This window comes from Lonchura striata, chromosome 6, assembly GCF_046129695.1.
Source record: "Lonchura striata isolate bLonStr1 chromosome 6, bLonStr1.mat, whole genome shotgun sequence".
NCBI lineage: Eukaryota > Metazoa > Chordata > Aves > Passeriformes > Estrildidae > Lonchura > Lonchura striata.
In genome coordinates this window covers 53,679,666-53,703,771 of record NC_134608.1, presented here as the reverse complement: position 1 = coordinate 53,703,771, position 24,106 = coordinate 53,679,666, and the positions used below count along the sequence as shown (strand labels likewise).

The window sequence follows — 24,106 nt, the reverse complement described above, 5'->3', positions numbered from 1 at the left end:
GTGGGGACAGCCCATGTCTCCAGGGAGCCAGCGAGGACAAGCCCTTGGAAGGGACAGCTTGGCTTGGCAAGGGCCTACTCCCAAGCTCCCACCTCTCCCAACCCAGCTCCCAGGCCCTCTCTTGTCCCCAGGGATTTGAGTGCTGGAACCCTGCAGAAGCCAATGTTTTATTCCATGTCTATGAGGTCCCTGAGTGGCTCCACCCTGAGCCGGATCCTCTGGAGTGGGAATGATAGGGATGTTCCTCTTTGTTCCAGCGAGGCTGCAGCAGCTCCAGCTGTGGCATTGAGGGATGGCACCGGCAAGCGCTGGGGTTTGGCATGGCCGGGGATCCAGGCAGGAGCTGGCACGTGGAGGCACATGGATGCAGCTTGGGAGTGATGGGAGATCCCTGGGATCAGCGCTCGGCAGAGAGCAGGGGCTGTGGGAGAGACAGGGATGAGCCGGGATCCCTCAATCCTTCCCCCACCCTTGGAACTGTGCTGGGGCTTCCCAAATCCACCCAGCGTGTCCTGTACCTGCCGGGAATCTGGGGAGTCGGAATCTGGGCGCTTCCAGCTGGGCCTGGCCAGGGCAGCCACCACCAGCACTCCAAAAATGAGGATGAGGAGTCCCAGGGTGTTGGCAAACACAGCCTCAGCCGGCAGGAGCTTGTACTGCATTGTCCCGTTCTTCCTGGAGCGGAGAAACAGAGGCTGGGAATGTTCTGAATATTCCTGAAACCCCTCCCAAACCTTGCAGGGAACTGTGCAGGGAGCCACACACCTAAGGAAGTGCTCAGTTCCCTTTGCTCTGCGCTGGTCACTCCCAAATCCAGCCCCAATCCACATCCTGAGCCCCCCCTATCCCTGTGAGGGATCTTCCCAAGCCACCCCCCAGCTCTGACTCTCACAGGCTGAAGAAAAGCTTCTCGTTGATTCCTGACACACAGGAAGCCACGGACAACAAGAGGATGGTGGAGCCGAAGAAAACGTGGATGGGCTTGTAGAGTGCCCGCAGCCAGGTGGGAGCCCAGGGAAGCAGGAATGCTCCAAAACCCGCCACCCACTGTGGGAAGAAAAGGTGAGGGTGGAAAACTCGGGATGCTGGAGGGATGGGGGGCATCCAGGAGGGATTCCCACCTGGCAGGAGAAGAGCAGGACAGTTCCCAGCCCCATCCAGCTGTGCAGCGAGTACATGTTGGGCGTCCCTTGGGAGTTGTGGAAGCAGAACACGGCCGACAGCCCCAGCACGGTCAGGATGAACGCCCCCAAAGCCAAGCTGCCGTGCAGCACCTTCCAGGGAAGCTTGGGGCCACTCCATGTGTAGGGAATGCGGTAAACCAGGGCAGCTGTGAGGGGGAGAACAAGGTCAGGAAGGAGCTGTGGCGGGATCCCCGCGCTCCCTTTGCTCACCTGCGCCGTAGAGCACCACCAATCCCGTCACCATCAGCACGGGGTGCCAGTTGAATGTCCGGGAGCTGCCGTCCAGGGAAAAGCCCCCGCGCCAGTGCTGGCACCAGGAGCCCACCATGGCCACGCAGAGCAATCCCAGCGTTCCCAGGAAGGCACAGAAGGGCAAGAAGGGCACGTCCAGCATGGCCGCGGAGCGCTGGTGGCACCTGTGGGCGAGTGAGGAGCCGGCTCAGGCTCCGGATGCGGTCCCAGGGAGGAGCCACGGAAAGGGGAACTGGGAGTCCCGAAGGGTGTGGGGGACAGCTGTTTGACAGCCTGGGGAAGGTGACGGCGATGGAGCTGCCTCCCAGCCACGGATGGTGGCCCAGCAGCTTCCCAGCCTGGTTATGGTGGCAGGGATGGATCCAGGATGGTGGCGCCTGGGGATGATTGAGGTGCCTTTTGGGGCTCTCCAACATCACCAGGAGAAACCGTGGAAAGGGGAACTGGGAACCCTGAGGGGGTGATCACAGTCCAGCTGTGCCCTGGACTGGGAAGGAGGCCAGGGATGGAACAGGACATGCAGAGCAGGGCACAGCACCCCGGGAATGGCAGTGAGGAGCTCCTGGTGTCAGCTGTCATGGTCCCCTTGGCAGGAACCCCATCGCTCTCATTTCTATGCGATTTGCATGTGCCCCCAGAATTGGCTATTTCTGTCCCCTCTGGGGACCGGGGCTGTCCCGACACCCTCAAATCAGCTGCCTCACAGGACATAGAGGCAGGAAAGGGGTGGAGACACACGGCCCTATGGTTCCCCAAAATCTGTGATATCTCCGGGACACAAAGACTCACGGATTTCCCAAATCTGGCACACTCGGTGCCACGGCTCCCCGAAATCTGGGAACACGTGGCTCCACAGCCCCGCCCAAACCTGGACCTGGACCAAAACGCCCGGCCCTGACACCACCCAAAGCCCAGACCACGAGGTCCCTCAGCCCCTCCAGCCCCGGAGCCGCCCACCAGCGCTCCCAGCCCCGGGGCTGTACCTGCGCCCCACCGCCCCCTCCTCCTCACTGGGCGCCGCCATCTTGGCGGGCGCCGCTCTGCCCGCTCATCTCTATGGTTTCCCCGCCCGCCCCAATGCGGCGCCACAGAGAGGCGCGGCGGCCAGAGCGGCCCCGCGGGGCCTCCAGCCGCCACTTCCGGCTCCACTTCCGGCTCTGGCGGCCGTTTCCATGGGGACCAAGATGGCGGCGGCGGGTGAGCGCCCGGGGCGGGGGCACGGCGGGGACCCGGCGGCACCCCCGGCACCGGGACCTCCGCACCCAGAGGGCTTTGGGCGTGTCGGGGGGTGGACCCCGGAGAGGGGAGGGGGCCACGAACGGGGGGAGAGGGCGGCGAGAGGGGGCGCGGGGGATCCGCGGTGGTGGCTGTGAGGAGGGGCGGAGTGACGCGGATCTGGAGGGGCAGAGAGTGATTTCTTAATCCCCATATCCAACTCTTTCCCCCCTCGTGTCCATCAGTTTCTCGCTCCCATGTCCAGCCTTCTTTCCCCGCATTTCCAACCACTTTCCTCCCTTTCCAGCCCCTTCACCCCCGTCTGTCACCATGTCTCCCCCTCAGGGAATTCAGCTCCCAGCACAGCCCTTTTCCTGCCAGGACACGGGGGATCCCTGTCCCCTCCGTCCCTCTTCAGCCAGGATGATCCCTGAGGGGGCTGTTCCCCCTGTGGGATATGTGTCCCACAAGGACCGTACCTGCTCAGGTGTCCAAAACTTCCCGTCTGTCTCTCCTCACTCCTCTCCCTGTGCCCAGAGTGGAACATGCCCAAACCTGCTCAGAACTGCCCATGGAGCTGAGAACAGCCAGAAATAACCTGCTTGGACACTGCTTCTTGGGACTGCACGTCTCCCTCATCCCTGGATTTCCTCACATGGGGATGGGGGTGGATTTCAAGGGGAAGGAAGACACCAGAGGAGAGAGAGGACACAGCTCATTGGGTTTCCCTGATTTATGGCATCCATCCCAATCCCCGTCTTCCCCCTCCAGGTTTGGGACGTCGGGAGAGGCCCTGCTGAGCCCCCTCAGCGCCATGATCCGTTGGGAATGCTGGGGCTGAGGGCTCCAAGCCCCAGGAAGGAGGATGCTCCAGCCCAGCAACTACAGCCTGGTGCTGTTCCTGCAGTTCCTGCTGCTTTCCTACGACCTCTTTGTGAATTCCTTCTCGGAGCTGCTGCGCACAGCTCCGGCCGTGCAGCTCGTCCTCTTCATGTGAGTACGGGCAAGGCGGGGCGGCAGATCCAGGAGGCCCAGGAGCCCACGGTCCCTCTGTTCTCCCGGCAGCATCCAGGACATCGCCATCGTCTTCAACGTCATCATCATCTTCCTCATGTTCTTCAACACCTACGTTTTCCAGGCGGGATTGGTCAACCTCCTCTTCCATAAATTCAAGGGAACCATCCTGCTCTCTGCAGCCTACCTGGCACTCAGCATCTCCTTCCACATCTGGATTATGGTAGGGTGGCGTGGGCACAGCTGCTGGATTCTCCCAAGGGATTTTTCCATGACCCCCAGCTTCCCACAGTCCTTTCTCATGGTCTCCCCCTGGAAGGTGCCCCATGGAAGATGTCCCATTCCATGACACTGTGGTTGGCATCAGGCTGGAAGTGTCCTGCCCAATCCCAGCCCCATCCCAGCTCATTCCCTAAGGGCTGTGACCCATCAGAAAATCCTCTTTCCCCAGAGAAAGCCTGTGCTAGCAGCTCCTGGTTTTTCTGGGATCAGTCCCTATACCTGGGGGCAGCCCACTCCCTTCCTGCAGCTCCTGGCTCTGTCCTGGCAGCACCTTCCCCTTTTCTTTCCTGAATAAACTCCTTCCTAGCTCCTTCCCAACGGAGCAGTTCCCATCCCCTGGACACTTCCTGAAGTTCCCTCCATCCTGCTGCCCCGGAGCACAGGGAATGTTGTGAGGGGTCAGGAGCCACAGCAGCTGCTCCAGCGCTGCCCACGCCGTCCAGGAAAGGGATTTGCAGGGATTTGCAGGGATCTGCAGTCTGAAGCCGGAATAGGTCCGGGCTCAATGCCTAAATCCCCTGAGCTGCTTAACCTTAGAGTAGGGGGATTCCCAAACTTCTCCAGGTGTTACTCCTAGCTTGATGTCCCTCCATCCCGCTCAGAACCTTTGGAATGGGGTGAGGGGTCTGGGAGGGCTCAACAAAACTGCTCCAGGGGTTATTCCCAGTTTTCCAACCCCCTCAGAACCTGCGCTGGCGTGACTCCAGCCGCTTCATCTGGACTGAAGGCCTTCAGACCCTGTTCGTTTTCCAGAGGCTGGGTAAGGACTCCAGGGATCAGGGTGGGATCCCACATCCTTTGGGGATGCTGGGGGCCCTCTCTCATCCTGAAATTCCCTGCAGCGGCCGTGCTTTACTGCTACTTCTACAAGCGGACAGCTGTGCACCTGGGAGACCCCCTCTTCTACCAGGATTCACTCTGGCTCCGCAAGGAATTTGCCCACTTCCGTGGCTGATGGATCCCCAGGATCCCCTGGAGTCTCCTTGCACTCCACAGGCTCTGCCGGGGTCACTTCTGGCTCATCCTTTCTCTAGGGAGCAGTCCTTGGGATTCTGGAAGTCAGCGGGACGCTTGTGGGGCGTCCGTGCGTGCCACAGCCTTGGTTGGCACTGGAATGTTAATGGAAACCCTAAAGGAATAAATCGGATGTGGTTTCCGGAGGCTCCCGGGTGTGTGCGCCCACCCGGTGTCACGGCTGCACTCCTTTCATTGAAACCCGGCTCGGCGCTGCGCTTGGCGGGCGGAGTTCGAACGGGGCCGTTCCCGTGTTCCGGTGTGGGATTCTTCTCCCAGCGGATACGAGCGGGCGGGTTTAGGAGGGAGGGGACGCGAACCCGCGCGGCGCTCCGCCCACGGAGCGGTGCGGCGGGAGCGGCGCGCGCACCGCCGGGAGCGGCGGGGACCGAGCGGCCGCGCGCGCCCGCCCCGCCGCCCCGCGCGCCCGCCCCGCGGCCCCGCGCGCCCGCCCCGCGCGCCCGCCCCGCCGCCCCGCGCGCCCGCCCCGCGCGCCCGCCCCGCGGCCCCGCGCGCCCGCCCCGCCGCCCCGCGCGCCCGCCCCGCGGCCCCGCCCGCAGCGCCCCCGCGCGGGCGAGCGCGGCGGCGGCCGTCCCCATGGAGATGGAAGATGGCGCCCAGGGGTGGGAGCGGGACCGGGGGGGAAACGGGAGCTACCGGAGGGCAGCGGGGGCTACCGGGAGGAGCTCGGGCTGGGAGCAGCGCTGGGAATGGGCTAAGGGGGCGGGCAAGGCGCTGCAGGGCTCCGGGGGCCGCGCTGCCCTGCCCGCCCCGTGCTCTCCCCCCCCCCCTCACGGCCGCCCCGTGTCCCCTCAGGCCGCCATCGCTCCTCGGCTCCGCTGCAGGTCCTGCTCTTCCTCAACGGCTGGTACTGCGCCACGTATTTTCTCCTGGAAGCGTTCGTGTTCGTGTACAAAGGTGAGTGCTTCGCTCCAGAGCTGTTCCCCATCCCGCCGGGGTGGGCAGGAATGCGATGCTGAGGGCGGTGCTTTTCCGGCAGTGCTGCTCCTGCCCTATCCCGTCTACAACTTGGTGCTGGACGTGGTGCTGCTCCTCCTCTACCTCGGCATTGAGGCCACACGCATCTTCTTCGGTGAGTGCCCCTGAATGCCAGAGGCTCCACAGGGAGTGCAGGGTCCTGGGACACCCCCGAAGACATCCCTGGAGGTTCAGGTTGGAATGGGGCATGCAGCAGCCTGGGCTAGATGAAGGTGTTCCTGCCCACGGGAACGGGACATTTAATTCCCCACCCAAAACCCTCCCATGTTCTGATCCCAGCTCTGTGTTCCACAGGCTCCAAGGGGAACCTGTGCCAGCGGAAGGTGCCGCTGTCCCTCAGCCTGGCGCTTACAGTGCCGGCGGCTGTGCTGGCTGTGTACTACCTGCTGCTCCAGACATATTCCCTGCGCCTGGAAGCGTTCCTGAGCGCCATCCTGCTCCTCTTCTACGGCCTGGAGCTGCTTCTGGGCTTCCTGGCACTGCTCTCCTTCTCCAGGTGCCGCATGCTGGGAACTGGGGGAGCTGGCGCAGCAGCTGCCAGGTTGGTTTGGGACCCACACATCCCTGTCTCTGTCTTTTCCACAGCATGGATCCCTACTGAGGACACGGCCCAGGGACACAGGGAAGCATCACCCGTGCCAGCTCCACTTCCCAGCCCCGGGAATGGGGATGATCCCACCCTTCCCACTGACCATTTCATCTGGTGCCTCCTGGACACATCCCTCCCATTTTTCCTACTTCCCACTTCACCAGGGACCTGCTGCCACATGGATTCATTCCTCCCTCTTCCCACTTCCCACTTCACTCACTCTCCCCTGGGCCTATCCTTCCCACCTTTCCCACTCTCCACTCCACTTGGACTCCTCAGAGCTTGAGCCAGCTCAAGGTATGAAGAATCCTTTTTTTTTTCTACGACCTTCCAGAATAATTCACTATTTTCCAATAAATATTTATTTTTACTCGTTGCCTGGGAATGTTCAGGTGCTTCCAGCACCTCAGAGCCAGTTTGGGAAGCACAGGAGCCCATTGGAGGAGGAAGAGGGTGAGGGACAACGGGTGCACAGACCTCCCCAAATCCCTCCCATTCTCTCATTATCCCAAATCCCACCGTAGGAAGGCAACAGGAGCACTGTATAAAAGACTGACAACGTCATCTGAGTTTATTACACAATTCCAACCTATCCAAAGACAAATCTAATCACTGCGAGCAGGAGGGGCGGCGCCTCGCCGGGGCTTCCAGGGATTTGCTCTGCAATTTGGGGGGGAATCTTTTCCCCCCTCTCCACTATTTGGAAAGAAACTAAAAATCTGTGGCGGTAAGTAAAAAAAAACCCGGAGCTCTCCCGCCGAGTGCTCCCACCTCGTGGGGCTTGGGAAAATCGGGGTGGTTTCTCCTGGATTTGGGTTATTTCAACTTAAAAAGACTTCCAGGGCCTGGGTTTTCTCATCCGAGTGTGATTCCAGCCCTGAAAATCACCCAGTGTGTCCTGGCTCATCCCGACCCTCCTGGGCTCTCCCTCCCTCTCCTTCTTGGGATTCTGAGGGGACACAAGGGGGTCACAGCCTGCCCTGCCTCTTCCGCTTCCTCTAAAACAAGGAAGGCTCTGCGGGAGAGGCCGGAGCTGCCATTTGGGTGGGAATGCTGCTGTGGGGAATGTCGGGATAGACAGGATGACCCCCAACCCACCTCCAGCCCCTTTTTCCCAGCTCCTGGAGGGTGAAGGGGCAAAGAAGGAGCGTGGCACAGTGTCCCACCAGGGTGATGGGGACGGGAGTGTCCCCAGACAATCCAGAGGATGGCACATGGCTCCTGATCCCAGGATCGGGAGCTGTGCATCTCTAAGCCCCCAAGCTGCACAGGGAGGGCTCCGTCTCCTCCGTTCCCCCCCGGACTGGGAAGGGCTCACAAACCTCCCTCCATGGAATAAAAGCACCATTTCTCTTTGGGTCCGAGTATCCACGGAGCAGAGTGGGATGGCCCCAGGAAGCAGCAGCAGTGGTGGGGGGGATTCCCAAGGCCACGAGGTGTGGGCGGGGGTCCCGCCTAGAGGGGGCTGCGGTGGCGAGGAAGGGACCGGGATGGGGCGGAGCAGCCTCGGGCACGGCATCCTGGTCGAGGTGAGGAGATATGAGTCCATTAAAAACCACTTCCTGCAAATTCCTGCTGGGAGAGATGAGACGAATGGTGGGAGTGCCTTTCCCTCATCCTTCACACTTCAAGGGGATTCCTGAGCTTCCCACCTGTCTCAGTGGTGCCGGTCCCTGTCTCTGTCCCTGTCCCGATGCCGCTCATGCTCCCGGCTCCGCTCCTGGAAATAATCCTCGTGCCGATCGTCGCCGTGGAGCAGATCCCGGTGCCGCCGGCTGCTCTCGCGGGACCGGCTGGGAGAGCGCTCCCGAGATCGGTGTCTTTTCCTTCGGGGAAAGAGGAGACAAAACCCAAGGAGTGATTTTTTTAGTCACTCACCTGCAGGGAGGATCCCGTCCTCTGGATCCAGGGGGATACCTGGAGCTGCTGCTGGAGCTGCTGCTGTAGGATTTGGCCTCAATTCCATGCAGGCAATCCTTGAGGGAAGAGAGGAGGACGCGGCACCGCTCGTCGCTGGCCACGCGTGACTGCTTGATGACAGCGATGGCTGTGAGCAGAGTCTCGATGGCATTGCTGTAATCCCCTGGGGGAGCGGAGCAGGGGGTCAGGCGTGGGAATCCATCCCAGGATGGGGGACAGGAGGGACACGGGAAGTACCTGCGCTGGCGCCGGACACCGCCTTGGAAATGGCGCTGCTGGAGATGGCGCGGTTGCGGTTCATGATCTCCTCAAACTCGCCTTCGCTCACGGCCGGGATCGGCGGGCCCAGCTCCCGGCTGTCGGCACAGCGGGAACAGGGGTTCAGCGGGATCCTCCCCGAGCATCCCAACCCCATTCCCGCCCAGCTCACCTGCTGTGGTTGTAGGGAGCCATGGCCTTGCCGTAGGTGTCCGGAGGGGGTCCCAGGGCGGCGGTGGGTGGTGGGAAGAAGGCGGGATTGAGGTGCAGGGCAGGGGGCACAGCCCCTGGCGGGGGCACGGCCAGGGGTGGGGGCAGCCGGGGCGGCGGCGGCAGCAGGTGCTGGTAGGGAATTCCAGGAGGAGGAGGAGGGACTCCGAAAGCAGAGGACAGGGGAGGCGGAGGGGGCATGGGAGGGGGGGGTAGCCCCATGAGGGGCAGCGCGGGGGGGCGGCTGAAGAAGGGCAGGACCGAGGGAGGCTTCTCCATGCGGGCAGGGGGCAGCGCGTTCTCTGTCGGCGTCGCCCGGCCATCCACCGCATCCACGGAATCCCGGGAGTGGGCCCGCGGCGGCACACCTGGAAGTGGCACGGGGAAAGGCCTGTGAGGTGCAGCTGGAGGGTGTCCGGGTCTCCGAGACCTCCTGCTCCTCCTCTTCCTCCCACCCCTGGAGGGCTGGAGGTGCCCAGAGAGAGATCCAGCCGGCCACGCATAGCCTCCACTTCCATGTGTTTTTCCAAGAGGAGCCCAGCTTTCCAGCAAGACCCCACACAGTGCCCTGGGGACAGGCAGGTCACAGGGACAGGAGCCAAAAGCAACAAGGAATGGTGAGAAATCCCCAAAGACATCCAAAGACCCGGAGAGCCTGAGATCCACACATGGATTTGGAGAGGTCCAAGCATGGAGGAGCACGAGGGGACAGAACCCAAGTGCTGACAGCAACGGAGCTGCTGCTAGAGGAAGGAAAACTCAGCATTCCAAGAGGGTGAAGAAGCCTTGTTCTATCCAAAGAGGCTTTGAGGATGAGACAAGAAGGGGTGTGACAGGAGCCACGGCTCCCAGCAGTGCCAAAGGGTGCACAGGAGCTCCATTCTCCCCTGGGGGCAGCCGGAACTCGGCCCAGAGAACACTCCCTGCTCCACCAAAACTGCAGGGCAAGTTGGGACACAGCCTAAGCACCAAGCAGCCGATCCCCTCGGGCACCTAAGCCAAAGGAAAGGAGCGAAGCAACTCTGCTGGGAAGGGGGAGTTTTCCTTGCACAAAACATGCCAAGGGATCTACAACGACCAGAGCTGGCCAAGACCTCCTCGGACACGCTCCTGCCAGGACAATCCCTGCGGATCCCGTCGCATCGCTGCGGAGTGAGGCCAGGACCACCTATTGCCATTGAGGGACGCCCACGGCCAGGCCCCAGCTGGAATATTCCTCCAGTGTTGGGCACCTTACCTCCGCAGGGATGGAAAAATTCTGGAGCAGATCCAGAGAGGAGCTACTAATAGATATGGAGGGTCTTAGCTATGCTGAGAGCCTGAAGAGCTTAAGCCCATTCAGTTTGGAGAGGAGGAGGAGGAGGCTACGAGGGATCTTCGCAGTGTGGGAGCACCTAAAAGGGGATCATAAAGACTCGGGTCAGGAGCTAATCCGGCTCAGGAATAGGAAAAACAACCCCCAGACGCTCCTGGCAGGGTCTCCCCCCATCCCGAGGGCTCGCTGGGCTGGGCCTGGCAGCTGATCCGGGGGGGAATTTGGGATGTGTGTGAGATGGAACCCCCCACCCACCTCACCGGCGCCGCACTCACGTTTGCGAGCCTGAGCCTCGAACTGCGACAGGTTCTGCCGGGTCGCCAGCCTCACCTCCACCTTGTCTCCGTTCAGGATCTTTCCGGGAAGCAGCTCCAGGAGTTTATGGACTGAGTTCTCGGAGGCGACCACCACCTCCGCGTACCTGCGTGGGAGAGAGGGAGGTTGAGCCTTGAACCTGCTGCAGAGATACCCCCCAGACCCTCCTTCTGATCCCATCCTGCTGTTCCACACCCCCTCCTCACTTTTCCATGCTTTTTGGGATGCTCCATGAATTCCCTGTGCCAGGCCAGAGAAGCACCAGCTGCTCTCTCACCCTCCACAAAACAACGGATGTGGCAATGAGGACCTGGCTCCTGCCATTCCCACCTGAAATTCCACTGGCTCTTACCCCTTGGATTGGCCATTGGCTCGGTTCTCCGCGAATTTCAGCTCCACCACGTCGTAGACTCCAACGGAGCGGATGGTCTGGATCAGCTGCTGGTCAGTAGTCCACTGAGGGCATAGGGAACAGGCTGGTATCCATGTCTGTCCCCAGTATCCCCCACCCAACTGATGAATGTCACCCCCAGACTTCCTCAGGGACCTTAAAATCATCCGGAACAAGCTTTGGGAATGGATAACAGCAACAAGTTCTCTGGACAAGACAGAGCCTTCCCAAAAACATTCCTGCATCCCTGAACAGAAGAAGGTGACTCAGGAGCAGCAGCCCAAAGTCACAGCTTCAAAGGGACATCAGCACATACCCCAGCCCAGAAGCTCCTCAGGGATACAAATTCCTTTTCCCTGAGGATCACAAAGCCAAGCCCAGCTCGGGAGACCAGCTGAAACTGAGGAGGAGCAGGCCCTTCAAAATCCCTGCCACTTCCCTAGAGAGCCCAGCAGCCCCTCAGAGGTTCACCAGGAATCCCAAATTTCTCAGGACGATGAACTCACCCAGGAGAAGCTCCCGATGTAGACTGCAGCCCTCTTGTTCCGGAGCCCGCTGTAGGTGTACAGGATGGCTGGGGGTTTGCTGTTGGGCTTGGGAGACGGCTCCTGACGGATCTCCGGAGGTGCTTCCGAGCTGCTGGAACGCTTTTCCTGGGGCTGAGAGCTGGCTGCTAACACGTCGTCGTAGAGATCCATCTGGTCAGCATTACTGAACTCCGGGTCCTGCTGGGAAAACGTCATGAGATCCTGGCTTGGGAAGCCTTCTTTGCTCTTTCCAAACCTGCTGTTCCAATTCCCAAGTGGAATTTCCAAGCTGAGTCCAAAGGTTTAAGGCCCAAATCACTTGGTTTGGGTCTGTGCACGCTTGGGAATTACAGCCATCCCTTGCCTGGACAATCCCAAAAAACAGGATGATGCTTCTGTTTTCATGTCTGTTTTCATGGAATCATGAAAACAGAATTTGGGGTTAGAATTGTTGGGTTTGGAATAAGAACCTTAAGGATCATCCCATCCCACCCCCTGCCATGGGACACCTTCCACTATCCCAGGTTGCTCCAAGCCCTGTCCAACCTGGCCTGGATCACTTCCAGGGATGGAGCAGCCACAGTTTCCCTGGGAAATCTATTCCAGGGTCTCACCATCGTCACAGGGAAGAAATTCTTCCCAGTATCTCATCTAAACCCCCACTGAGCTCCAGCACATTCCAAAGACCAGCCCGCTTGGATCCCACACAACAGGACAAGACCCTATTGCTGCCACCAGGAAGAAATTCCCAATTTGGAGGGCAAGAATTCAGTGGTGGAAAACCAAATGTCCTCCAGGGCTGAGCCTATCACTCCTTGGCAACACATTCTTCCCAAAACTCCAACTTGGGAATTGCATAACCCCCTCAAACTATGCCCAGCCCCCCAAACTTCCTTATTTTTGGGAAAAAAGCCCTTTTTAGGGTAGGAGCTCCCACAAATTGGATCTGTCCCTTTGGCAGAGGAACTCAGGAAGTTTCAGAGCTGGGAATTCCAGCATGTCCTAGATCTGCCTCCCAATTCCCACTGTTTGGATTGTCCAGCAAGTGCTGTGTTTACTATGGATCCCAGTTCCTTGTTCAGATTGTGCCAAATGTTTCATCCCACAAAATCACTCCATGAGGATCCATCCCACAGGAGCTGGTGTGCCATAAAAACCAGAGGTTCTGCTCCCAGATTTTCAATTCCAGGCAGTTTAGACAATATTTTTTGCTGGAGACAGTCTGAGGGTCAGGGAATTGCAAACATCCTCTTGGGAGCTGGACAGAGAAGGATGCTCAGCAGGCAGCTTTCCAAGGATAGTGGAAGCCCGGGAATCCAAACATCCAACCATTTTTCCTCTCCCTGAACTTTTGCATCCAGTTCTTTCCCTGGAGCTGATAAAAGAATGACTTGAAAAGGGAGCTGTAGTTTTGTGTTCGTTTCCCAGAGAAGCTCAAGTGTTTGGTTAATCCAACTCCCACGCTCCCACCTCCACCAGGAGCCTTTGGACACAGCCCAAGGCTGGAAGATTCCCACCTGGAAGTTTCAGAAAGTCAAGACCAAAAATATGAAGGAGGGGCTAGAGAAAGAATCCCTTGGAATCCCTCAGTTCTGCTACTTTTATGGGATGCAGCTTGGGAGATTTTAGGGATTCTCCTGATCCCCATCCATGCACACTGAGTTGAGGTGCACAGGGATGAAGCTGGGCACTGTTAGTGGGAATCACCACGTGGGAATGTGGGATTTGGAATTACACTGGCATCTCTGGAGTGCCCCAGGGACACCACAGTACTTCCCTGCTGCTTTGATCCTGGCATGGATTAATTCCAGGTGTTCTCCTGACACACATCCCAAAGGGAGGAACATGCCAGAGTCATTGGCCTGGATCATCATTCCAGCTTTGAGGATCCTCTGTCCACTTGGTCTTCACAGGAGATTCCATGGGATATTCTCACCCAATAACCAGAAGAAGCTTCTCTTGATCACTCCAGGAGTTCACAGGAATTCCTTTCTCCATGGTGATTCCTTCTTCTGGGTGCTTTGCTTCCAGTTTCCATGACTTCTCTTGCTTCCACAAGCTTTCCATGGCAGTTTTGAATTTTCCAACATCTGCCTTTGCACTTGCTTTCCCATAACCATGAACTCCCTAAAATCTGCTTCTCCAACATCCCTTTCCTTCATCATTTCCTCTGAATCCCAGATATTCCTGGGATGGGACAAGCAGCACAGGAACAGCGAGCTCCTGCACAGATTCCCAGCCTAGGTGATCCCATGGATTTGGCTCCTGGTATTCCCTCACAGCGAAATTCCCTAGAAGTGCCTCTTCCAGCTGGGATTTCTCATTTTTCCAACCAGGACACAGCTAAGCTCTTAAATCCTAAACATTCCGTGACCAGCCACGTGTCACAAGCCACAGGGAAACCCTTTAATCACAGCTGGAGGTGGCAACCACAGAGACTTGGGAATGATCGGGAATGATCCTTCCCTTTTCCCAGCCACACCAGTTGCATCTTCCACTGGGATGAGCTGCAGGACACTGGGATCTCTTCCCAAAAGAAAGGGGGGATCTCCCCCCTATCCCAGCCCTCACCTGGGTGAACTCCTCGTCGGCGTAGATGTCAATCAGATCCACTCCCTCGGACATATTTCCAGAGGCGGGAAAAGCGGGAGCCCGGGCTGGGACCGGGCGGAGCCAGGACACGGAGGGTGCTCTGGGGAGGGGGGGGGCAGCGGGTCAGTGAGGCCTTGGGGACCTGCTGGGGGCGTCCCCCCAAATCCCCGTGTGCCCCAAATCCCATTTCCCCACCCCAGTCCCTGTGTCCCCCTAAATCCTGTCTTCCCTCCAAATCCCTTCTACCCCCTAAATCCGCCCTGCCTCTCAAATCCCCTCTTCCCCCTAAATCCCTGTGTCCCCCCAAATCCCATTTCCCTCCAAACCCCGTGTTCCCTCAGATCCTTCTGTCCCTGCATATCGTGTCTCCCCCCCAAATCCCCGATTCCCCCCAAATTCCCTGTGCTCCCCACGATCCCCCACTGCCCCCCCCCCCCCTTTTCGCGCCGCCCCGTCCCCGCCATATGCGGCCCTGCGGAGCGGCGGGGCCCGGGCCGGGGGGTTTGTGGGCAGAGGGATGTGAGGGGAGGGGGCGGCGGGTCGCGATATGTCGCGATAGGTCGCGCCCCCCGCCCGGGGCCCCCCCCTCCCCCGATCCCAGCCCCGCGCGCGCCGCCCGCGCTCACCGCCAGCGCCGCCGCGCCCACTTCCGGGCGGGGCCACGCCCACTTCCGGCACGCCCCGCCCCATAGAGCCGCGAGGGGGCGTGGCCACGGCGGCGCGCGGCAAGATGGCGGCGGCCAGGGTGGGGGGGAAGGGGGGGAAGCTGGGAGGGCTGAGGGAAGGGAGAGGGGTACAAAGGGAGAGAACGGAGGGAGAGCGGAAAAAGCAGGTTAAAATGGGAGGAAAAGGGTAAATAGGGGGTAGAAGGGGAAGGAGAGGGGAAAAACGTTGGGAAAGGGGGAAAAGAAAGGGGAAAGGGGAAAAGGGAGGGAAAGGGGGGAAAAGGAGAGAGAGGGGAAAGGAAAAGTAGGGGAAAAGGGATGAGTTTGGGAGAAGGGTAGGACGGGAGGAAAATTAGCGTATTGTGGGAAGAGGGGAGAAAAAAAGGAGAAGAGTCTGAGGAGACAAAAGGGGATCTGGGGGGAAAAGGGAGGTCTGGGGGATTTATGGGGTCTGGGCAGCGGGGTTTGGGGGTGTGGGATTGGGAATCGTGTCCAGTAGGATTTGGAGAGGTCCCTGTGTGCAGGCACACCCAGTCCTGATATCCCTGTGCTTTCCCTCCAGCTCTGCTCCCTGCGCCGGCATCTCCTGTGGCCGCTGATCCCGCAGCGCGGCTACCGGGGGGATTCCCCCACGGATTCCGGGAAGGATGTGCTGGAGATCCCGCTGCCCCCCTGGCAGGAGCGTCTGGACGAGCCACTGGACACCAAGAGAGCCCGGCTGCTGTATGAGAGCAGGAAAAGGGGCATGCTGGAAAACTGCATCTTACTCAGGTGGGCTTGGCTCTGAGTATTCCAGGTCCTTTCATTAACAAGGCAGAGTTCATGGAGGTACTGCAAAAATCCTTGGGATAAATTGCTCCAAGGTCTTGCTGATCCAGGATGCAATGATGGAGTAGAGCTGGGAGAGCTCAGTGAGCCAAAGTCCTTTGGGAAGGATGTATGTAAATTGTGGGACATGTGAATGCAATGTCAGTTGGATTTTGGGATTGAAGGAGAGATTAGACACATAGAATTGTGGAATTCTGGAATGATTTGAGTGGGAAAGGACCTCAAGGACACCTTACACTATTCCTGGTTTCTTCAAGCCCTGTCCAACGTGGCTTGGACACTTGCAGGGTAGGCAACACACTTCCAGGTAGCCACAGATTCTCTGGGAAGTCCATTCCAGGGCCTCGCCACCCTCTCAAGGAAAGAATCTCTTCCCAATATCTCATGTGAACAAGCCCATGGAATCCTGGAATGGTTCGGGATGGAAGGGACTTAAGGATCATCCAGTTTCACCCCCTGCTGTGGGCAGGGACACCTTCCACCAGAGCAGGCTGGATAAGGGGATTCCAGGGGTGGAGATTCCACAGCTCCTCTGACGGTGTTTTCCCACCCGCTGAGGTGAGGGAGAGCGGGCTGGGGGTCTGTGTTTTCCAGGTTCACATTGAGCTGGTTCTTATATCCCAGCTCTTCCTTCATCTCCCGCTCACCCTGATCCACCCCTCTCCAGCCTCTTTGCCAAGGAAAACCTGGCGCACATGAGCGAGGAGCAGCTGAATCGCTACGACCGCCTCATCAACGAGCCCAGTAACGACTGGGACATTTATTACTGGGCCACTGGTACGTGTGGCCACGCCCCGGGACACCGGCATGGCGCCGTGGGACAGCACACGGCTGATTCTTCCCTGTTTTCCCTCCAGAAGCGAAGCCCACGCCAACGGAGTTCGACACCGATGTGATGGCCATGCTGAGGGAATTTGCCAAAAACAGGAACAGGGAGCAGAGGCTCCGGCAGCCGGACCTGGAATACCTGTTTGAGCCACCACGCTGAGGGAGGGGATGCCTCTGTCCCCGTTCCCTGGAGTAGCGCAGGGACATGGGGCTCTGGAATGGCGTTTCCACCTTCCCTGAGATTTTCCTCCTCTCCCAGCAGCCTTTGGACACTCGTGGAATGCTGAATAAAGCCCTGGCTACCGGCTTTGCCTGGCTGCTGGCCCTGCCCCTCTCCTGCTTTGTGACATTGGGGTCAGGCCCTCGGGGACATTCCCAGGTCGATCCTGGCACATGCCACCTCATTGATACTCCCAGTTCCCACCTGCCCCTTTTCCCAGGACCCCCTGGAGGTGAGCCCAACCCCGTGTGGGGGCCGTAGTGGAGCTGGAGTGGGGCATTCCTGGTGCCCTCCAGGACACCCAGGAGGTTGTCCGACCTCCTGCCCTCCAGTGACAACCTCCCGGGAGGTCCCCGCGACGGTTACCGGGAGATAGAGTGCATTCCACGGGCACATTCCACAGCTTCCGGGTCTGCTGGGAGGGCCCCACACCTCCAGACACCTCCAGCCATGGCGTAGGGCCATTCCCAGCTCCAGGGGTCCATTCCCAGAGCCAGGATGCCGTCCCTGCCGCAGGACTCGCCCGCCGCGGGGTTGGGGACGGGGTTCCCCATGGTGAGGGGGCCCCCCCTCTGAGCTCATGGGCTTCTACATCACCTCCTACGAGGTGGCCTTCGGGAAGAGGCCCACAGGGTCACCCCAAAAGTTGGAGAAGGGCCGTGTTTTGGGGATTGAGCCCCCCGGTGACAGGAGCATGCACCCCCTCCTCGGCATCCACACCGGCTCGGGATACGTCACCAACAACTACTCGGCACTGGGACCCCTGATCTCCCCGCACGTGGAGCGGTAGGTCCCTGCTGCAGGAGTCTGGGGGGCTCGTTTTGGGATCACTCCATCACAGCCATTCCCACCGCAGCCAGGACACGGACGTGTCCACCACCTCCGAGGACTTCAAGGTCTTCGGGCGCCCGGAATACCAAAGGATGTTGCCCGAGCATGTGCATGAGCCGGGGTGTCGGTGTCCTACTGACTTCTCCTTTTCCCGCCTCCGTTTCGGGGAGGTGAGAGCCCCAAAAAGATCTGGGGAATATGGCATCCAGAGCCACTGCGCCAGTCCTGCCAAGCCAGGTATGATTCTGGGGTCTTGGGAATCCCAGGGAAAGCTCCAGCCTTAGTAGGAGGGTTTTGGGGTGTTGAGATCCTGGTGAAAGCTTCATTCCCAGGAGATTCTGGGGTCTTGGTGATCCCAGAGAAAGCTCTGTCTTTATGAAGATTTTGGGGTGTTAGGATTCCTAGGAAACCTCCAACCACAGGAGGATTTGGGGCCCTGAGGGTTCCGGGTCCAGCTCCAACATCAGGAATGTTTTGGGATTATTGATGGTGCCAGAGCCACAGCCAGCTCGAGGGATTTTGGGGTGTCAGTGTTCCTGGAGTCAGGTCAGACCTCAGGAGGTTTGGGGAGTGTTGGAGACTCCCTGCTCCCCCCCAAACACAGTGGGACAGGTGTATCCAGGTAATGCCAGGCCTGGGGACACAGGGGACATCCCTGCTCCATCTGCTCCCCACAGATGTCCCACCGAGGGCGACGGAGCTGTCGGGCTGCACCGGGACCACCCAGAGGAGCGGCCTCACCATGCCAGAGCAGCCCGTGAGCCCCGTGCCCATCATGTCCCCTGTCCCCCCACCCCTCAGCACCCCAGGGGACACTTTTCCTCTCCCACAGCTTGATGTTGGTGATGGTCGGATGGATTCCGTTCCTGCCAAATGCAGCATTGTAAGCAAAGGGAGAGGGTGGCAAGGGCAGGGGACGTCCTGTCCTGGTGCTCCCACTGCTCCCAGTGGGCTCTGAGGCAGCTGCCTGGGCACGGGAATGAGCAGGATCATCCCTGTGTTCCCACACAGCCCCAACCTGCCATGGGCCATCCCGCCCCCTTCGCCCCGCCGGAGCTGCAAGTGGGACCCAAGGGAGTCACTACCTGGAAGGTGGGTGCAGCCATGTCCCCTGTCCCCATCCCTTTTCCCAAGGAATCATGCTCCCAACCCGCTGCATCCCTCAGGAGCCGTTGGCATACAGCACTGTCCACAACCAGTACCTGACCAATCTCTCGCCGCTGGCCCCCGTAGCACCAGGTGAGTCGGGGGGGAGATCACAGCCCCCAGAGGAGTGGACACCCCCTTCACCAATCCCTCCTGGATTTTCCAGGCTGGTGGGCACAGCCTCCAATCACCTGGGCCCCGAGATCCGTGGAGGGCATCCAGATCCCAAGTCCCAGTGGCTTCAGCACCAACAACCAGCCCACCAACCTGTGGCGCATCGATGACCCCCTGACGTGACCCCCTGCAAAAGTGCTGCTGCATCCTGGGAGTCCCATCCTCGGCTTTTCCCAAATCTCCCTAGGAGGAATAAAAACCCTGTGCAATGCCATTGAATTGTTCGCCCATTTTGGGGGTTTCCTGCATCCCAAAACCTGGCAGGAGGGGTTTGGGTGGTTGGGGGCTGTCACCTGGCCAGCTGCCGCTGGAGGGCTGTAGGAGCTCGGCTTTCCAGCTTTCCCAGCCGGCTTTGGGATGACACAGCTGATTTGCGGCAGGAAAATCCAGGCAGGGCTATGGTGGGAAGCAGGAGGATGAGGAGGATGAAGGACCCCGCAGGGTGGGCAGCCATGGCACGGGGGGCACTTGGAGAGGCTTCATCCATATCTTCCCTGGCCATGGGGAAGGGGATCTGTGCCCTAAGGAGTGGCTCCCGGCAGGGTCCCAGGGGATCTGAGGAATCACAGAGGGATTGTACACCAGTTCAAGGACCCCCACCCCGTCAAGGCATCCACACACAGCTCAGGGAGCTGTGGATTCCCACCCAGCCCAGGGACCCCACACTCAGTTTAGAGCCTCACACCCAGTTCAGGCTGAGGGCGCTGATGCCAAGCTGCTGGAAGAGGGGCTGGGAATGCTGGGGTGCGAGGGAATTCTGCCTGGTTTGGGGACAGAGCCGGGACAAGCGGGACAGGAACGGGGCCGGGTAGGCGTGAGAACGGCGGGGCGGGGCGTGAATGGACCCCGTGGGCGTGGCCTAAACGGGCGCGAACGGCGGGGCGGGGCGTGAATGGGCAGGGGGCGTGGCCTAAACGGGCGCGAACGGCGGGGCGGGGCATGAATGGGCAGGGGCGTGGCCTAAATGGGCGCGAACGGCGGGGCGGGGCGTGAATGACCAGGGGGCGTGGCCTAAACGGGCGCGAACGGCGGGGCGGGGCATGAATGGGCAGGGGGCGTGGCCTCCGCCCAGCGACGCGGGCTCCCATTGGCCGCGGCGCGTTGCCATGGCTACGGCGTCGCCCTCCCCCCGCCGGGTCCGGTGCAGGTCCCGGTGCCGGTCCCGGTGCCGGTCCCGGTGAGCGATGGGCAGCGGCGGCTCCGCGGGGCGTGGGGCTCGGCTGGCGGCAGCCGAGGGCCCCGACGGCGTCGAGCAGCGGCTGGAGGTGCGGGGCCGGCAGGTCCCGGCCGAGCTGTGGGCTCAGCAGGGGCTGCGGAAGCTCTACCTGAGCGACGCGGGGCTGCGGGAGGTCCCGGACGAGCTGGCGGAGCTGCAGCACCTGCGGACCCTCGCTCTGGACGGCAACGAGCTGATGGAGGTGCCCGAGGCCGTGTGCGACCTGCCCCACCTGGCGCACCTGTACCTGGGCCGCAACGGGCTGCAGGGGCTGCCGCCCTCCTTCGCCCAGCTCCAGAGCCTGCGCTGCCTCTGGATCGAGGGAAACTTCTTGGCGCACTTCCCCCGCGCTCTCCTGCAGCTGCCGGAGCTGCGCAGCCTCCAGCTGGGGGACAACCGGCTGAGCCGGCTGCCCGCGGCGCTGCCCCGCATGGCCGGCCTGCGGGGGCTCTGGCTCTACGGGAACCGCTTCCAGGAGTTCCCGCCCGTGCTGCTGCGCATGGATCACATCCGCGTCCTCGACCTGGATCGCAACCGCATCGCCAGCTTCCCGGACCTCACCGGCCTCGCTTCCCTGCGCCTCCTGTCCTACGACCACAATCCCGTCCGGCAGCCGCCCTGCGTCGGGGATGAAGTGCAGCTGGTGGGGGACGGGGCGCAGGAATACATGGAAGCGCGGCAGGAGCGGCTGCAGAGCCTGCAGCGCCAGGAGGAGGAGGAGGAGGGCACCGAGGCCGCCCCGGTATCCCCCGAGGATGGGCCGGAGGATGGGGAGGGGGAATTTGCAGCCCTGACGGGATCTCCTGAGGAAACGTGAGCTGCTGTCCCCCTCAAGGGGTGCAGAGCCTCCATCTGTCTTCCAAGGAATTCCCATCTAGGGCTGAGAAAGGAGGAAGTTCACAGCCTCCACAAAGGAAAAACAAGGGTCTAAGGATCAGCCTTATCCAGTTGGGGCAGCAGTGTTTTGTGCTGGATCAACAGGGCTCATCGATCCTAATGGTTATCTCACCTGAGAGCATCCCACCTACTCCAGGATGTCTTGGATTGGGATACAACCCCCTACCCTTAAGGGTGATCCCCCACTGCCACCCCACAAGAATGGGAACATTTCTACTCCTCCACCTCTGAAAATCCTTTACTCCTATCCCAATGGGCAGCACAGGAAAAAGCACTGCTGGTTGCATCCATTCCATTGATCCCATCATCCTGGAGAGCTCCAAGGTCTGGGAACAAGGGCACAGACCCTGAGAACCCCATCCTGCTGCTGGAACTGAGCTGGGGGAGAGATTTTCCACCAGGTTCCTCCTGACCATCAGGTTTGGAAATTCCACCTGGGTTGAAGCACTGCCTGTCTCCAACCAGAACAGGGTTTTGCCTCTGTGGGAAGAGGAGGCTCATCCCTGGCACTGTCTGTCCCAAAACAGACACCAGATCCAGGGTTGACACCTTATCCTTCCTCTTCCTCTCTCCAAGTGCCTCTTGGACCAAACACAAGCAATAAAAAGCACAAATCCGAGGAATTTGTTGTGAGAGAATAGTGGTGGGGACCAGCCTCAGGGAAGGGTTTATTTGGGATCCCCTAAAACCAAGTGACATATCCTGGTGTGCAACCACCAGCTCCTCTTATTTTGGACATCCAAGGAATCCTGATTCCCTCCGCCCATCCCCGAGCTGAGCCCGTGTGGTGGAAAGCTTGGGGATCCGAGGTCTGAAGCTCATTCATTGGAGGTTTCAAACCACACATCCGCTTTTAAAGGCCATGGATTTGGGTTTGGGGCTGGGAGGCAGCCAGAACTCCGGCCACATCCGCTCCGGCACTGGCAGGGCGGATGCTGCCGGTTTTTCCCTCCGCTTCCTATTCCGCAGCAGGAACCACGGCTATTTTGGACACATGGAGCTTCCTCAGCTGCGGGATGTGCAGGAGCTGTCAGTGCCAGCTCCTCCGGGGTAATTTCAGGGATTTGGGGCTTAGCAGGAGCTTTGAATCAGATCTTCCCAATAGGTACAGGTTGTTGATCCCTTTGCCCACTCAGGTACCCGTCACTGTAGGGCAGAGCAATCCAGGATCCCACGACATCCCAGGAACATGCTCCTGGAATTCTGGGTGTCTCCCACCCCTTCATGCCATCGATCCAGGGTGCTGCTGCTTTATCTGGGAAGACACTGCTGCCAATTAGCAAGGAATCATCCATGATCCTGAGGGTGCTGACCCTGGCAGAGACCCTCAGCATTCCAAACTCCTGATGTAGGCAAGATCTGATGCCACCAGCTCCATGCCAGCCCACTCGTTCGGCAGGAATTGTGATGCAGGTGGCTTTGGATGCCACCAGCCTGTCCCCATGGCCAGGACCAGATCCAGGAGCTCTGACACATGGGATAAGGGGGGATCCTCCCTCTCTGCAGCCTTTTCTCACCGCCCAGCTTTTCCCAAGGAGCTGGGTTGGGATCCAGGCACCGGTGACGATGGTGGTGACACCAGGACCAGGAGCTGCCGCAGTCAGTGGGAATCTGACAGATTCCGGCTCCGCTCGAGTATTTTGGGGCCGCTGGCACCGGCGAGTCCCCGCTGCCGGCAGTGCATCATCCATACGTCTGTCCCTATATATATATCCCTGCCTCCTCTCCCGGCCCCGCGTGCGACGATTTGTGGCCTCTCCGCAGCTGGGATCACGCTGCTATTTCCATCTGCTCCCGCTGCCTGCCAGCACAAGGCAACGGGACTGGGAATCGCTGCGGATCCGTGCAACAGGAGCGCCGGGCTCGCTGCGCTTTCAAGGATCTGGGAGGATGAAAGGAGCCCGGTGTTGGTGTAAGAGCCCAGGCAGAGCCAGGATTGGTGGCACCAATGCCATCGGCAGCTTGGGAATGCCAAAATTCCCCAGGTTTGGCTCAGCTGGAGGTGGAGCGGGGATAGGCAGCAGCCACCTCCTCTCCACCAGGGTGCAGGTGGCAAGGGGACAGTGTTGTCCCCTGCTGCCACCTCCAACACTGCACCCCGGGGCCTGAAGGGTGGATCCAGAGGGATCTTATCCTGGGCAGGGAGAACACGGATGGCCGTCCTGCCATCCCTCTGTCTGAAGTTTCATTTATTTATTCAAGACCAGCATTCTGTGAATTATTTAACAGCCATCAGTGCCTTTTCCATGGCACCAGGACACAGAATATGGTTCCCTGCCTCTTCCTTCCCTTTGGAGCCACATTCCAGTCCCTATCCCGTGCCAAGGAACTCAGCCCAGACCTGGATGGGATGGGAGCTCGCTTGGCTCCAAGGAGGCTGCAGGGGTCACTGTTGTTTCTGAAGCCTCCATGGGGATCCCAATCCCAGCAGGATCCCAGAGTTTTGGGGGGATACTCAGTGGTGGATTGGATAATACTGTGGAAATGCTCAGGGTTGGGAGGGATAACGCTGAGGGGGGATGCTTGGAGCTGTGAGGGGGATGCTCAGTGCCGGGGGGATGCCCACCCAACTCAACTGTGGTGCTCACCCATGTGTGGTGCCCCCATTCTCACCCCAGGATCCACCCCCTGCATTCCCCCAATCCCACAGATGACTCATGCTGGCAGTTACTGACTGTCCTTTATTACTGAGAGCAGGGGCTGCCTCCAGAAAACGAGGGGCCCCACTCCCCAAAAATAGGATTCTTCAAAGGAGACGCCTCGACCTGTGTGCCCCATCCCTGGCATCACCAGCCGGGCACCCCCTGCTCCAGCCGCTCCTCAGCTGGGCCGGGCTCTTTATTGGATTTTTCATCTTTTTTTTTTCTTTTTTTCTTTTTTTTTGTTTCTTTTTTTAAATTTTTTTTTGTCCTGTTTTTCTTTATTTTTACACACCAGTTGGATGTTACCGTCACATGAAGAAGAGAGAACCTGAACAAGATCACGGCTACGAGCTCTAGAGTTAAAAATGAACACACAAACCCCCGGGGAGCCCGACCGCGGACGAGGAATCCAGCCTGGAAAAGCGGGGTGCCCGAGGGGCCGTGGGGGGCACCCGGCTTGGCACAGCCCTGGCTCTGCCACCTCTTCCCCAGGCATGTAAGTCTCTTCTTTTATGTAAAAAAAAGAGAGAATATGACAAAAATACAAATGTCCCTAAAAGCGTTGTTATTACTGTAATAGCA

At 59.7% G+C, this 24,106-nt stretch overlaps 7 protein-coding genes across 11 annotated transcripts; 5 read left to right on the top strand and 2 right to left on the bottom strand.

Annotated features, from left to right (window-relative positions):
- Positions 1 to 153: 153 nt before the first annotated feature.
- Positions 154 to 2,495, bottom strand: CYB561A3 (cytochrome b561 family member A3). The gene is made up of 6 exons (XM_021555954.3): positions 2,420 to 2,495; positions 1,395 to 1,600; positions 1,122 to 1,330; positions 893 to 1,047; positions 519 to 675; positions 154 to 421 (listed from the first exon to the last, which is right to left on the bottom strand). The coding sequence occupies exons 1-6, from the start codon at positions 2,458 to 2,460 to the stop codon at positions 398 to 400; spliced, it is 792 nt and encodes a 263-aa protein (XP_021411629.2). The 5' UTR covers positions 2,461 to 2,495; the 3' UTR covers positions 154 to 397.
- An 82-nt stretch (positions 2,496 to 2,577) lies between these two features.
- Positions 2,578 to 5,129, top strand: TMEM138 (transmembrane protein 138). The gene is made up of 5 exons (XM_021555955.3): positions 2,578 to 2,633; positions 3,423 to 3,644; positions 3,717 to 3,888; positions 4,632 to 4,707; positions 4,790 to 5,129. Exons 2-5 carry the CDS (start codon positions 3,517 to 3,519, stop codon positions 4,900 to 4,902), a joined length of 489 nt encoding a protein of 162 aa, XP_021411630.1. The 5' UTR covers positions 2,578 to 2,633; positions 3,423 to 3,516; the 3' UTR covers positions 4,903 to 5,129.
- On the top strand, positions 5,094 to 6,917 carry TMEM216 (transmembrane protein 216). 2 transcript variants are annotated; one of them, XM_077784328.1, is made up of 5 exons: positions 5,094 to 5,220; positions 5,778 to 5,879; positions 5,962 to 6,054; positions 6,255 to 6,456; positions 6,546 to 6,917. In XM_077784328.1, the coding sequence occupies exons 1-5, from the start codon at positions 5,094 to 5,096 to the stop codon at positions 6,559 to 6,561; spliced, it is 540 nt and encodes a 179-aa protein (XP_077640454.1). In that variant the 3' UTR covers positions 6,562 to 6,917. The 2 variants fall into 2 exon arrangements, with proteins under 2 accessions (XP_077640454.1, XP_021411634.2); XM_021555959.3 differs by lacking the exon at positions 5,094 to 5,220 and adding an exon at positions 5,522 to 5,584.
- Positions 6,918 to 7,094: 177 nt separating this feature from the next.
- CPSF7 (cleavage and polyadenylation specific factor 7) lies at positions 7,095 to 14,736 on the bottom strand. Of its 2 annotated transcripts, none has more exons than XM_021555957.2 (10): positions 14,704 to 14,736; positions 14,057 to 14,177; positions 11,465 to 11,683; positions 10,920 to 11,023; positions 10,528 to 10,673; positions 8,900 to 9,305; positions 8,707 to 8,825; positions 8,467 to 8,632; positions 8,202 to 8,375; positions 7,095 to 8,121 (listed from the first exon to the last, which is right to left on the bottom strand). In XM_021555957.2, exons 2-9 carry the CDS (start codon positions 14,108 to 14,110, stop codon positions 8,207 to 8,209), a joined length of 1,383 nt encoding a protein of 460 aa, XP_021411632.1. In that variant the 5' UTR covers positions 14,111 to 14,177; positions 14,704 to 14,736; the 3' UTR covers positions 7,095 to 8,121; positions 8,202 to 8,206. The 2 variants fall into 2 exon arrangements, with proteins under 2 accessions (XP_021411632.1, XP_031360964.1); XM_031505104.2 differs by having other exon boundaries at positions 7,095 to 8,069.
- Positions 14,737 to 14,760: 24 nt separating this feature from the next.
- On the top strand, positions 14,761 to 16,705 carry SDHAF2 (succinate dehydrogenase complex assembly factor 2). Its single transcript, XM_021555961.2, has 4 exons — positions 14,761 to 14,822; positions 15,305 to 15,513; positions 16,238 to 16,347; positions 16,428 to 16,705. Exons 1-4 carry the CDS (start codon positions 14,808 to 14,810, stop codon positions 16,556 to 16,558), a joined length of 465 nt encoding a protein of 154 aa, XP_021411636.2. The 5' UTR covers positions 14,761 to 14,807; the 3' UTR covers positions 16,559 to 16,705.
- An 84-nt stretch (positions 16,706 to 16,789) lies between these two features.
- LOC116183767 (uncharacterized) lies at positions 16,790 to 18,983 on the top strand. Of its 3 annotated transcripts, none has more exons than XM_077784327.1 (6): positions 16,790 to 17,404; positions 17,475 to 17,686; positions 18,127 to 18,206; positions 18,282 to 18,332; positions 18,461 to 18,541; positions 18,616 to 18,983. In XM_077784327.1, the coding sequence occupies exons 1-6, from the start codon at positions 17,199 to 17,201 to the stop codon at positions 18,877 to 18,879; spliced, it is 894 nt and encodes a 297-aa protein (XP_077640453.1). In that variant the 5' UTR covers positions 16,790 to 17,198; the 3' UTR covers positions 18,880 to 18,983. The 3 variants fall into 3 exon arrangements, with proteins under 3 accessions (XP_077640453.1, XP_077640452.1, XP_077640451.1); XM_077784326.1 differs by having other exon boundaries at positions 18,127 to 18,332; positions 18,616 to 18,688; positions 18,762 to 18,983; XM_077784325.1 differs by having other exon boundaries at positions 18,127 to 18,332.
- Positions 18,984 to 19,953: 970 nt separating this feature from the next.
- On the top strand, positions 19,954 to 21,065 carry LRRC10B (leucine rich repeat containing 10B). The gene has a single exon (XM_031505105.2). The coding sequence runs from the start codon at positions 19,954 to 19,956 to the stop codon at positions 20,800 to 20,802; it is 849 nt and encodes a 282-aa protein (XP_031360965.2). The 3' UTR covers positions 20,803 to 21,065.
- Positions 21,066 to 24,106: the final 3,041 nt, after the last annotated feature.